We start from the raw sequence: 12,326 nt of genomic DNA, 5'->3' as shown, positions 1-12,326 counted from the left end.
GGTTATATGTCAGATATAGACACCAAATATCCCTTACAAAAAAAAACACATGAACTTCACATGTGCAAAATCACATGTGATCACATGTGATCACCTGTGATGGCCTGGCCTGGCATGGCCTGCATTTTTTTTTTTTTTGTGCCCGCAGTCAGGCCACTCACTGAACAGCAGGCCAGGCGCCGCCTACTAGTTTACTAGTGGTTTTATTACTTTATTCAGGGTTAAAGTGGGTGCATCTCATTGTAAAATTGGACTCGGCCCAAATTGGGCTTCAAACGGCCCAAATCGGGCTTCAAACGTCCCAAATCTCGCTTCAAACGACCCAAATTGGGCTTCAAACGGCCCAAATCTGGCTTCAAACGGCCCAAATTGGGCTTCAAACGGCCCAAATTGGGCTTCAAACAGCCCAAATCTTTCGCCGGTGCCCTTCGGACGCCAGCACGCGCATCGGCCCGTATCGGCCTGGCCTGCTTGGTATCTAATGCCCGGCCTGAATTATGATCCCAGTCCGGCCCTGATGACAACAATGTCAAGACGTGTGTTTTGCAGATCTCTCACTCTCCTCAACCTGCACTTAACTCTTCCAAAGGTCTGCTCCACTATCACTCTACCACAGCTTATCTGTACATTACCGGCCTTGTTAACTTAAGCCTTCCTCACTCAAACATTTTATCTCTAGGTTTGTGTGTTTGTTTGATGGCTGTATCAGGGCACCCACTACGAGGTGTTGATCTATCTGAAATTATAAGGGACAGGAGTTTGTCTATAGTCCAACTCTGCTCAATTAACAGCAGACACCTAACGTTGCTCACCGTCTTCATTATTCAGGTTGCACAAGATTGCACAGGTTGCACAACATTTATCCTTCTGTCTCATCACTATGTGATAGGTGTCGGGTCTCAGAGGGCACACTGTCTCATGCTTTTTGGTTCTGCCCCTCACTATCCAGATTCTGGGCCAAAATATTTGACTGGTGGTACCTACAAAATAACCCTACAGCCGGAGGCAGAACTCACCATCTTCGGCTGACCGGAGTCCTCTCTGAACTTCCCTGCAGCTGTGCAACAATCTCCGACACTGACAACTGTTGCCAAAAGACTTATTCTGAAGGAATGGAAGTTCTTCTCTTCACCTTCTTTTCAGGTGTGGCTGATGGACATTATTTCTGTAATACAGATGGAGAGACTCAGGTCCTTGAGAACCAACTCGTTCAGAAGGTTCTCAACTGTCTGTCTCAACCTGTTTTTGGCCTACTTTGACGAGGTTGAGAATGATAAGTGACTGAGGTTATAGGGGTGGTATTGTCTCTTGCAAGCAAATAAGCACCTTGTGCGGCTCATAGCACCAAGTTGTAATGATGAAGAATATCGGAAATACATGGAAATACTGGGTCAGAACTTCCGACACCCGACTTTCAATGGAAGGCACTATAAGATCAGACTATAAGATCAGACAGTTGCCGAAGTGACATCACAGTTAGACAATTGCAAATTCAACATTTGCACAGCTTTAAAAAAAAAGTGTCCTGTAAGTGTCCCGGCTTGAGGCTTTGATAATCTAGTCACCCTAGTATACCTGTAACCAAAAGGTTTATTTGTGTCAAATCCTTGTTATTTGTCTTAACTGTTTAACTTCTAAGGAACATTCTGGCCATCCTGGACAGTAGCACACACAGCATATCTTACTACGGTACATACATACATACATATCCATATCATAATCTTACTAAAGCAGTCACGCCCAGGGCTTAATTTGTCCCGGATCCTGACCGAACACGGAACCTGTCCAGCACCTCCCAGATTTGGTCCGGCACCTATTTGATTAGATCCAGCACCTCCTTTGTCACGATCAAAATCTGTAAATACATTTTGTGTCATATTTAATGTTCTGTTCTGTCATTCTTTTATTTCTCATGAAGTTACTTGTAAATCACTTGTTTGCCTATTTTGGATGCATTATCTGATCAAAAAATTTGAGTGACATCAATCATCAGGTCATGCAGATCTCATGCTGCATTTGTTTATGGTCGGAGGTGGGAAGTGGCTTCAAGTCACAAAACCATGGATGGTTATTATAGCTATTACAGCTAATAACAAATAATGTTTAATTGTATGGGTTTAACCAACTGCTGTATTGGTATGCTGATTTGGTCTGAAAGCATACTAAGTTGGGGAAAAATGTGCCAAAAATGTGTTTTAAATTCATACAATCTTTTCTTTTTCACCATTATACGATATGTTATAACATGGCCATTGGCCACTCATGTTGACAATGACGTCAAATGATGAGCTGGGAGCAACTAGGGGTTGAGAAGTCACACCCCAGTTTCCGAATATAGGAACTCTGAGTTGACGCACAGTTTGATTAGATTTCTCCGAGTAGGAAGTGGTAATTTCCGACCACCGAGTTATAATTGAATTCAACATGAAGCTCGAGTTTTCTGCACGTCATGTGAGCACTGAGCAAATGTAAGCAAGGAGGAACGGAAACTGGCAAAATGCTGAAATGTCAAAAAGACAATCATTCCACTAGGTCAGTCGCCAAAGGGGGGCAACAGCACAGGGTGGCATTAGCACATGTAGCAGCAACACATTGCTAGTAGCAGCGATGCTAGCACAGCAGTGACACCTGCTGCTAGGAGACAGACATGACCAGCATGTGCTGCACGGGCAACGAGAAGAGGAAGATGATGAGGAGCAGAGGAAGCCTGTGCAGCATGTGGCTCTCCCCACATCAACAGAGGGGTTAGGGCAGGGATACTCAACTTGCTTTGGCCGGGGGCCACTTTCGTGAAATGATAGAAGGCCAGGGGCCAGTTAATAAACAATGAATATACATTGTAGCGGATTGTAGGTTTTTGGGGTGTCAGTCGGAGTTTAGTCTGACAATGTTGTGCACACATAGTAGTAGTTAGGTTAGGTACATACATAAGTGCCTGGGTAGCGAGCAGACGGCGGTATTTGACAATTTAGCAGCTAAATCATAGATTATTGAAAGATATTCCATATTCCAGACTGAAATGCTATAACAGAAGTGGAGTATTGGCCAGAATGACATGAACATTTGGACACTTAGGCCATGTTCACATTACAGGCAAATCCGATTTGCTGATAAAGTCATTAATCATCATTATCTTGATTGGTTTCCCAAATCTGATTGGGAGTGTGTCCGCACTGCCACAAATCTGATTCTCAAGTCGGATCTGTGTGGCCAGACCTAAACAGCCTATCTGCATGGGTTGCTATGGTAACGACGTGGGCGTCAGTAAATACGTACGTTGGTGACGTGGTTTTCCTGTACAGAAGCATTCGATGACGAGTTGCGAGTGACGTTCAAATCAGATTTGGTGGATCTGCGCGTCCGCACTCAAGTCACATCAGTCGAAAGCAGATTGGAAACTACCTCCATATGTGGTTTGGGACAAGTGACACAAATCAGACTTGGAGCGTCCAGACTCATAAAACCAATCTCGATAAAGTCATTAATAGGTCACTAAAGTTCACAAATCAGATTTGGCCTCCTAGTCTGAACATGGCCTTATTCAGCGGGTATCTTGCATGTTGCGTTCAGGTGCATTGTAAAACGGGCCGCCAGTTGAGTATCACTGGGTTAGGGCAACAACAACAGCAGGGGGAATTTGCCAAGTACAATTGACCTTTTTCACAGCAGCCATTTTGCATCTAAAAGGCAGGGGGTAAACACAGGTGCAACCAATCCATTTAGGTGTTCCAGTGCTGGGGCCCAGTGTTTTGGTTGCACCTGTGTTTACCCTGCCTTATATACACAAAACAGCTGCTATGGTGAAAATGGGAGAAAATCCCCAAAAGAAAGAAAGACATTACCATGCACTCCACAAAGATTTGACACGAGCAGCGGAGGATGCTGCCCCTGGTGGCAACAGTGAAAGCTACAGCAGCCTGGCCAAGCGCCTGTCATACTTTTTCTCTCCCCCTGACCTGCCGGAACAACACCTTCTCAGTGTTCCAGGACCTCCTGATTTACTAATGACACACTGCTCACGCTCCAGGGTGGCATCAGTCAACATTAGCAGTTCATCCTTATCCATCCTTATTCATCCGTATGCAATTCTCACTCATTTGATGTAACTGTATTTACTCAAGGCAGTACCGACTCTCTTAAAATAATTCATTGATACCTTGTGGCAATAGATGGATTATTTGATAGATTTCTGTTGGTACTGTCATCATTAGAAGGCGCCACATGGTCAGTTCTTGACCCAAAGCACACAGACAAAACAGTAGGCTATATAAAGTCTGTGTTTCCTCTTCCATGACACTCTGCTACCTGCTGCTGTTAGTCTAACCTCATTAGATCAACTCTCATCAGAACAAAGGTAAGATTTTAAATACTTCTCACCTGACATCTGTTTTTATGCATCGCTACAGGAAAGATTCTTGTTCTATTGATTGATTTTTAGCCTATAGTCAGTAGTCTCTCCATGTAAAGCCCAATGCTGCTGGTTGCTATGGACTCACTAAAGTGTTGCCTGGCACATATAACATCTTGGATGTGGTGGTGGTGATATTTGACATATTTTATATTATACATTACTTGTCTCATATATTTCCACAGATGGCATCTGGTTTTCAGTTTGTGGTGATGCTCTGCTTGACCAGTGGATTGGTCTATGGACAGCGTGTAAGTGAAATCTACAGAAATATTAGTTTAAATGTTTTAGCTATAAATAAGTCACTGTGTTGGTCCACAAAAAGTTCACCACCCTTTAGCGGGCAGTTTTCAGCAAAGGAGGCTGACATTTTGCATGGAGGTCGTGTGTGTGTGTGTGTGTGGGTGTGTGTGTGTGTGTGTGAAGGTGTGTGTTTGTGTCCATGCCAATTGGCTAAATTGGGTGGCAAATTTTGAAATGCAGGATGGCATGGGCAGAATACTGCTAAAAGAGCAAATTGATTGATTTCATTGCTGAGAATGTGTTCTTTGTGTTTACAGGAGTGCAAAGTCGCCTTGTCAGGTTGGTACCTCTCACTGGTATTTCTTCGTACATTCTTTTAGTTTGATTCATTCTTCTCTTTAGGTGCTGCTCAGTCATTAGCTTGATGGCCTTCCCAAATCCAACAGGAAATATAAATTCTGAAGTGATATTATTGAATGTGTTGTTTATTTTTCAACACATTTGTGAGACCAAATGAAAGTTGAACTGAAACAAAACATCTAATGACCTCCATATGACCTCTTAATGACCTATGACCTCCATATGTGACGGAGCAAAAGTGGAGAATGATGCACGTGCAAGTTCAAAGTACACTAGTTGGCACTTCTTTCTTTTTTGACTCTGGACTAAAAAGGTGGACAGCTCCTATGTTGGTTAAAGGGGTCTGTTTTGGGGGCATAATGGTCATAGACCTCCATTTATTTTGGGTGCTTATTCAGTTTCCTGGATCGTACTATGTTCTCTTCTCATCAGTGGATCGTAGTATGTCCTCTGACTGACATCATGAATATTAGTAAAAAAAATATATGTTGTTGTCAATAGTTAACTTTAATAGTTATGCTGGGACTTACTGGAATTTGTGAATATACAATTGTAATCCTGGGGTTTGATACATTGTTTTATTGTCAGCTTCACAGACAAAAACACGTGTTGAACTTGAAACTAGTTTTCACTCATTCACAATCATTTGAATTAATTTGTACTAACACTACAAATTAACATTTCACGTCATTTTATGTGCACTCAAGCATTTGTTATCCAAGACTCTAATCTTTATTGTATCTTGTTCAGTGTTTCCCCTAGAAAGTTTTTCAGGCCTGGAGGGATTCCAAAACGTACCCCGACCGCAACGGTGGGGGCCCTCGCTGGCGACGCTTAACTTTTAGCTAACCTGTTCACATCTATGTTCGCAATGGCATCCCAAGCATCATCATACTATTATGGGATGCGATGCGAACAGATGTATTATGGGATGTGCGTTTCCCAGGCAACGACACACATTGACACGTTTTGGAACAGCGCTGCACACTGGCACAATGCTCCTAATCCCTTATTGTTTTGAATGATTTGGCATCTTCTATTACTGTCAACACCAGTATTGCTGTATTGTAATAATATGCCATAAACTTTTATTGAAATTTTGGGGAGAGCAGGGGGGGGGGGGTAAGAAAAAAAGAAAGAAAATTGCAAAATAAAATCTGGCCTGGCGGGGGCGCTGTTGGCCTGGTGGGCCCGCCAGGCCTGTAGAATGGTAGGGGAAACACTGTTGTTTCTCACATTGGAGCAGAACAAGAGATAGCTTGCTGTCCTGCTGGTTGGACCCAGGTTGGCGGTCGCTGTTTCAGCTTCCATTACAGTACAAAGACTTGGTTGGATGCAGAGGTACCTGATGGAACAATCATGGTTATTGCTATCATGCTGTGTTTCTGAATTAACCCATTGATACCTGATGCAGCATTTGTGTGTGTATCCCTTTAAGACCCTGAACCGCATCATACGCGGTTCGCGGTCTTAAAGGGATACACACACAAATGAGGGATATACACGCAAATGCTGCATCAGGTATCAATGGGCTAATACAGCTTGTTGCTAACAGGATCATTCAGGAAAAGAAGCACAAGTCTATTTCAAGTCTTCATAAACTGCATTAACATCACACTCAGAGGGTGGTTTGGATTGACTATGTGATTATTGTTGGTTGATCAAAACATTTCAAACACACAGAGCATTATTTCTTTCTAGACTTTTATTGTTACCGGTAGTTAAAAAACACACTGTCTGATAATAATTAATCACAGTTATTGGCCCACAGGCCTGTATATGTTATCAACACAGATCATGTTGTGTTATCCCATTCTGTCCAACTCTTCCTTGTTCTCTGCATTTGTCTCCTCCACTCCTCTCTTTATATCTTTGCTTCTTGTCCATTAGCTCGACTGCATTTCCAAAGGTGGGAATCTGGCCTCAGTCCACAGTTTAGCGGAGCACAACTTCCTCAGAGAGATGATTAACCAAGCGACTGGCTCCGACACAAGAGTCTGGCTTGGGGGCATGGATCAAACAAAGGTGGGATATTTACATTACTTATTATTACATTATTTACTTCGGTACTCGGCCTGCGGCCTCGTGCCTACGACCGAATCACAGCAGTGCCGATATTAGCCAACAACCGCACTCCCTCTCGTGTGATATTGCTTAAAGGAAACACACCCTTTAATAACCTGTGTAATAAAAACATCTAGTAAAGTCAACACCAAAAATATTCTTGGCCAGATTTACCGTATAATAGAAGAAAAACCTAGAAGGCATGAAATCAAGGCAATTTCCAATTGTGAGAAAGAACTGAACATTACACTAACCCCAGAAATATGGAAGGATATAAGCAATAACTCATGGAAAACAACAAGCTCTCTCATCTGGAGAGAGTATTCCTGGAAAATTCAGCTACGCTTTTTTATCACGCCTGTTATCCAAGCAAAATACTCTAACGAAATAACCACAAACTGTTGGCGGAATTGCGGGGAGGCAAACGCCAACCACACACATATTTTTTTCTCCTGTCCGGCGTTAAAAATTTTTTGGACCCAAATAGGCGAAACCATGGACAACATCTTTCAGTGCAAACTTAATTTGGGCCCTGAGCAAATCCTACTGGGTAGACCACCACAATTGCTTCTACAACAAGGGGATAAATACCTTTATAGAATCTTAAGAGTAGCAGCACTCAAGCAAATAACAAAGAACTGGCTGAAACCAGAGCTACCACAAATTACGAAATGGAAGAATACAATTAGCGACATATATAAAATGGAGAGGATTAATCATAACTTTAGAAACCTAACGGAATTGTTTGAGACAAGATGGAATATAATAAAAAGAGGGGATATAGAAATATAGAAAAACGCATATTCTAAGATGCTCCCCGAGTGAAACCCAACTATATACCACTTTTTTTTCTTTCTTTTATTCTTTTTTTTTACTAGCTTTTTCTTTTTCTTCATTAACTTTTGTTTCTTTGCTTTGTTTCCTTTCCTTGTGCTTACTTTGCTATATATATATAGGTATGTGTGTCTATGTGTGCAGGGTGGATGAATGTGGGTCCGTGACGGGGTGGAAATGGGTGTATGTATGTATGTATGGATGTGGCATGTGTGTGTATGGATGGATAGCTGTGTACAAAGGGTGTGACTGTATATGTATGTAGGAATGAGGACACTAACCATATGACCTGCAGCAATGTAAGAGTGCATCTAGGTGATAACACTTGTATTGTAAGTAGATATGTATTCTACAATGTCCTATACATATAAAAATGAGGACCTATGTGAGTATGTAAATGTATGTGTATGTATGTATGTAGGTATGCACGCATTAATGTATATGTTTTTTTTTCCGTTTTGATTGCTTTAATTTCTTTTTTTAGGGTAATGTGTTGGGACTGAGGGGTGGGTGGGGGGACATGCAGTAGATATGATGATCATCATATGTTTTTGTTGTTATTGCACCTTTACTCATTATTTGTGAGCACTACTGTAATGGACCATCTTCTATAAATAAAAAGTATCAAAAAGGAATCGAGGGAAAGTGAAATTTTGATTGTGACATAACCTTTTGACATTTGCTATAGCACCACCTTCTGGTTGACATATGGGGGTCTGGCCTTGCCTGAGTAGTGGGGGGCCATATAGGAACCCACCTGCCAAATGTGGTTGTTCTGGAACTTCACTGTACATTGGGACATTTGGGACATTGCAGTGTGACGACAAACGAACAAACAAACAAACAGACCAAGACCGATGGTCCCCGCTTGGTCTCCACAATAACTGAAACAGACAAATGAGTAATGTGTATGTTTCTTCCTCCAGGAGGGAGTGTGGCAGTGGTCTGATGGCTCCGGGGTTGACTACACAAACTGGCATAATGGAGAACCCAATGACTTTTGGACTGAAAATTGTCTGGAGATGAACTACAGAGGTACTGTACAAAATTATGTATAGCCTACTTGTAGTGTATTTATTTTGTTATTTATTATCTTGAGTTTGTATTTATTATTATTATTATCATCATTATAATTATAGTTTTCAAAGAGAAGCCTCTAATGTGCTTAATATTTAGTTTTGTTGCTGTGTTGTTTTCCCCTCTGACTACAGACTTGTGGAATGACGTTTCCTGTTCTAACAAAAAGTCTTATGTTTGCACCATGAACGTCTGACACCGCCCAGGCCACCATCATGTGCTGTCATAACTGCCATCACAATGTCACTTGCACCATGATGATGTCAGGCTTTGATGGCACCAGTGCTGGAAGCTCTATTGGCTCTATTTTTATTCCCTTCCAATTCAATCAGTCAACAGAAATAGATCATCCATCAATACAGGGATACAGACTATGTCCATCCAAAGCCAGTTCTGAGTCTGTACAGATCTTACCAACACATTTCTCACTGGTCTGACTGTTAAATTACTAAGCCAATAACTTAAAAAAAAAAAAAAAACATAACTTCATAAAAACTATACCCACTTTGTTTCTGTCCTGTTGGTATTTGGCAGTCTAACTAGTGACTAGCTGCATGGTCTTTAGTACAAAATGTCTACATCTGCTGCATTTTATCTGTAACTGTTTGCACTGTTGACCTTGTTCTTTTTTCCACATCTTTCTTGATTATTATCAATCAAAAAATCAATCATAATAATCAATAAAAGACGATGCAATATTCTCTGGTCCGAACTCACATTTTTGTTGTTGTCTAAATCAGCAGTTCCCAACCTTTTCCAACTCATGGCCCACTTGAAAAAAATAAAAATAAATGTGCGGTCCACAAAACAGTACACATTAAACAGTACACATTAAACAGTACACAGTAAACAGTAAACAGTACACAGTAAACAGTACGGAGGCCAAATAATGCCTTCTCAGAGCACTTTCTATTTTAATGATGAACGGAGATGTCGATCAGCACCACACAGAAATCACAAACTAAAAGTGAGGGGCTGTCTGCAATAGGATAATTAACGAATAATTGAATACAAATTAAATAATGGTATCATTCAACGATGGAGAAATGCATTCTCATCCATAATAATTATATATTTGATATTTGATTTGGCAGCCCACTTGCAATACTTTTGCATCTCAGGTGGGCAATGGCTGGTCTAAAGTGTTTATTATTTATTGCATAAAATCTATAATATAGATGAGGATGAGCGATGTGGCTCTCTCCGGGAGCGGTTCTCCAGACTGGTGTCCAGACCAATATGATATGGAAAAGGACGAGCTGCACAATCAGCTAGCTACCAAACTGCTAGCCAGTGGTGCTAGACGCTGGAGTGATGAAGAAGGCCGGTGGAGGAAGAAGGCCGGAGGTCAGGAACAGGAAGAACGGAACAGGAATCCAAGCCCAAGACATCCTAGGAGGTGCTGGCCAACACCCAGTCAGCCAGCGGGTTATGGGAGAGAGGGGCCTCCATCATACTCTTACGAGCGTGCCTACGACATTGCGAGCTTGGAGATCTGAGCCAGGTTCATACCTGAACCTGCTAACCCCTGAGAGCGTCCCCTTGATCGCCGCGAGTGGAAAAGGACTCCGCTCCAGGCCTCATGGAATAGGATGTGGGCTCCACGATCAAACCTCTCTAACAAACCCTGAATGCGAACGAGAGTCTGGGCCTTTCAAACCTACAAGGAACTCTAAAACAGGGGCTGTAGGGATAGGAAGGTGCTAGAAAGCCAGGGTTCGAGGGGTGGGCAGGATTAGTGGCTGGGGAGATATGGGTGCTGTTTTTTGGGGGGGGGTGGGGGTGGCATAGGGATGGGAAGGGGCTTGGGGGGGCATAGGGACAGGAAGGTGCTAGAATCACTGCGTGATCACTGATGATGTCACAATGAAAATGTAAAATATCGCTGTAGCTCCCCCCGTGGGCGCATTTCTTAATTTTTTTTCTCGCACTGCACTCGGTCAGGTCCCCCAAGTTTGAAGTCGATCCCAACAACGGTTCTGGAGATACGCAAAGGACAGAAATACATACAGACATGGAATTATTAGATACTAGATATACCATTAAACTCTTTCTTTGCATCTTGTTCTTCAGCTGACCTTCCCCCTTTTTCCCACCCCTCCCTCCATCTATCTATCTATCTATCTATCTATCTATCTATGTCTTGCCCTGGATGGGACCCAGTCTTTTCAAAACATACCCATATTCTGGCCATATGGAGGCATATGGGGATTCAAAAGAAAGAAAGGATAAAAAAGGATCTAATCGTCAGAAAATGATCATCAAAAGCTCGGCTTGTCTAGTCTGCAGTTTTGGCTGCTCGACAGACTACTAACGGCAGCCTAATTCATTGTTCAGTGTAATTCCGGCTATCCAAATACGTTTAGTTTGTGTTCTCCCAAAAACACCATCTGTCCACTCCTCCTGATGGGCTGGGATATGTCTGAAGCGAGCGCTACTTTATATAAACACTTCCACAGTTTAGGGAATGTTAATACTGAATAACGTCATTTTATTCTTAAAAATTGGGCCAAATTTGGCTATTAAAAAAACACCAAAATGCTCTGTAGTGAAGACCACCTTAGTTGAGGCTAAGTCAATTCCAAGACCAGGTCCAAGTCATCTTTTTTAAAGCCTTCCGGTATCCTATTTTACCTGACCTATTTAAAAATAATACAGGGCAGGCAATAAAACTATCAAAATGTACAAATAGTAAGTTCCTTCTCCCTCTGTCCTCTGTCCCCTCTTCTCTCCTCCTTTCAAAAGTGTTGCTTGGTGTTTCATCAGTTTTCAGAGAAGCTGCCCAATGAGTGCTTGAGTCCTGGCAGCTCATATGGAGAGGAGGATGGGTGGAGCGTCGCAGATGGACGGGGAAGGGAGGGAGGGACAGAGACAGAGAGAGCAACTACTATTTCACCCACTTACTGTATATGCTCACATTCACAACAATAAAGGACAAAACAGGACATGTTAAATTTCAACAAACATTTATTTGTGAATTCTATGACAAACAGGAGGCAATGATAATATCTCGTCTTACAAGCTACATGGTTGGAAAAAACAAAAAATACCCAACCCTTTAAAATCCCTGACCCCTTTAAAAATCCACTCGGATCAAATGTTCTTATTCTACGTGTGTCACTTTTGCTGCATCAGGTCGTTTTGTTTTCTCTTCAGCTTCAAAATGCACTTATGTACAGAAGAAATGTTCAAGTGTGTTCTATAAAGGGAGAGAGCTACATACTTCGACAGCGAGCTGGTCCAGACCCACTGTTGACCGGTCCAGACCCACTGTTGACATTCAGCTTTTCTCAAAGAGACGAAGGGATAGAAACAGTACAACGTTCTCTTTTCTTTTCAA

The 12,326-nt window shown here is 42.1% G+C and overlaps 2 protein-coding genes across 2 annotated transcripts in view; both read left to right on the top strand.

Annotated features, from left to right (window-relative positions):
• LOC310780720 (uncharacterized protein) overlaps window positions 1-12,326 on the top strand; it is a gene marked incomplete at both ends in the record, with an annotated part of 166,718 nt that overhangs the window by 85,681 nt on the left and 68,711 nt on the right. The gene's annotated exons all lie outside the window — the stretch shown is intronic.
• On the top strand, window positions 4,285-9,684 carry LOC310781414 (galactose-specific lectin nattectin-like). Its single transcript, XM_083642039.1, has 7 exons — window positions 4,285-4,354; window positions 4,594-4,659; window positions 4,969-4,990; window positions 6,258-6,352; window positions 6,902-7,036; window positions 8,836-8,944; window positions 9,121-9,684. Exons 2-7 carry the CDS (start codon window positions 4,594-4,596, stop codon window positions 9,180-9,182), a joined length of 489 nt encoding a protein of 162 aa, XP_083498165.1. The 5' UTR covers window positions 4,285-4,354; the 3' UTR covers window positions 9,183-9,684.

This window comes from Poromitra crassiceps, assembly GCF_964638095.1.
Source record: "Poromitra crassiceps genome assembly, chromosome: 8".
NCBI classification, from domain to species: Eukaryota; Metazoa; Chordata; class Actinopteri; order Beryciformes; family Melamphaidae; genus Poromitra; species Poromitra crassiceps.
The sequence above is the reverse complement of the archived record's forward strand: the minus strand, read 5'-3'. Positions and strand labels throughout refer to the sequence as shown.

Excerpts from the sequence above, each read along its gene's own strand:
- LOC310781414 (XM_083642039.1), top strand. The coding sequence starts at position 4,594 with ATGGCATCTGGTTTTCAGTTTGTGGTGATGCTCTGCTTGACCAGTGGA. Across the intron at positions 4,991-6,257 it reads GTGCAAAGTCGCCTTGTCAG|AACAAGAGATAGCTTGCTGT; the intron begins GTTGGTACCTCT and ends ACATTGGAGCAG. Across the intron at positions 8,945-9,120 it reads TCTGGAGATGAACTACAGAG|ACTTGTGGAATGACGTTTCC; the intron begins GTACTGTACAAA and ends CTCTGACTACAG.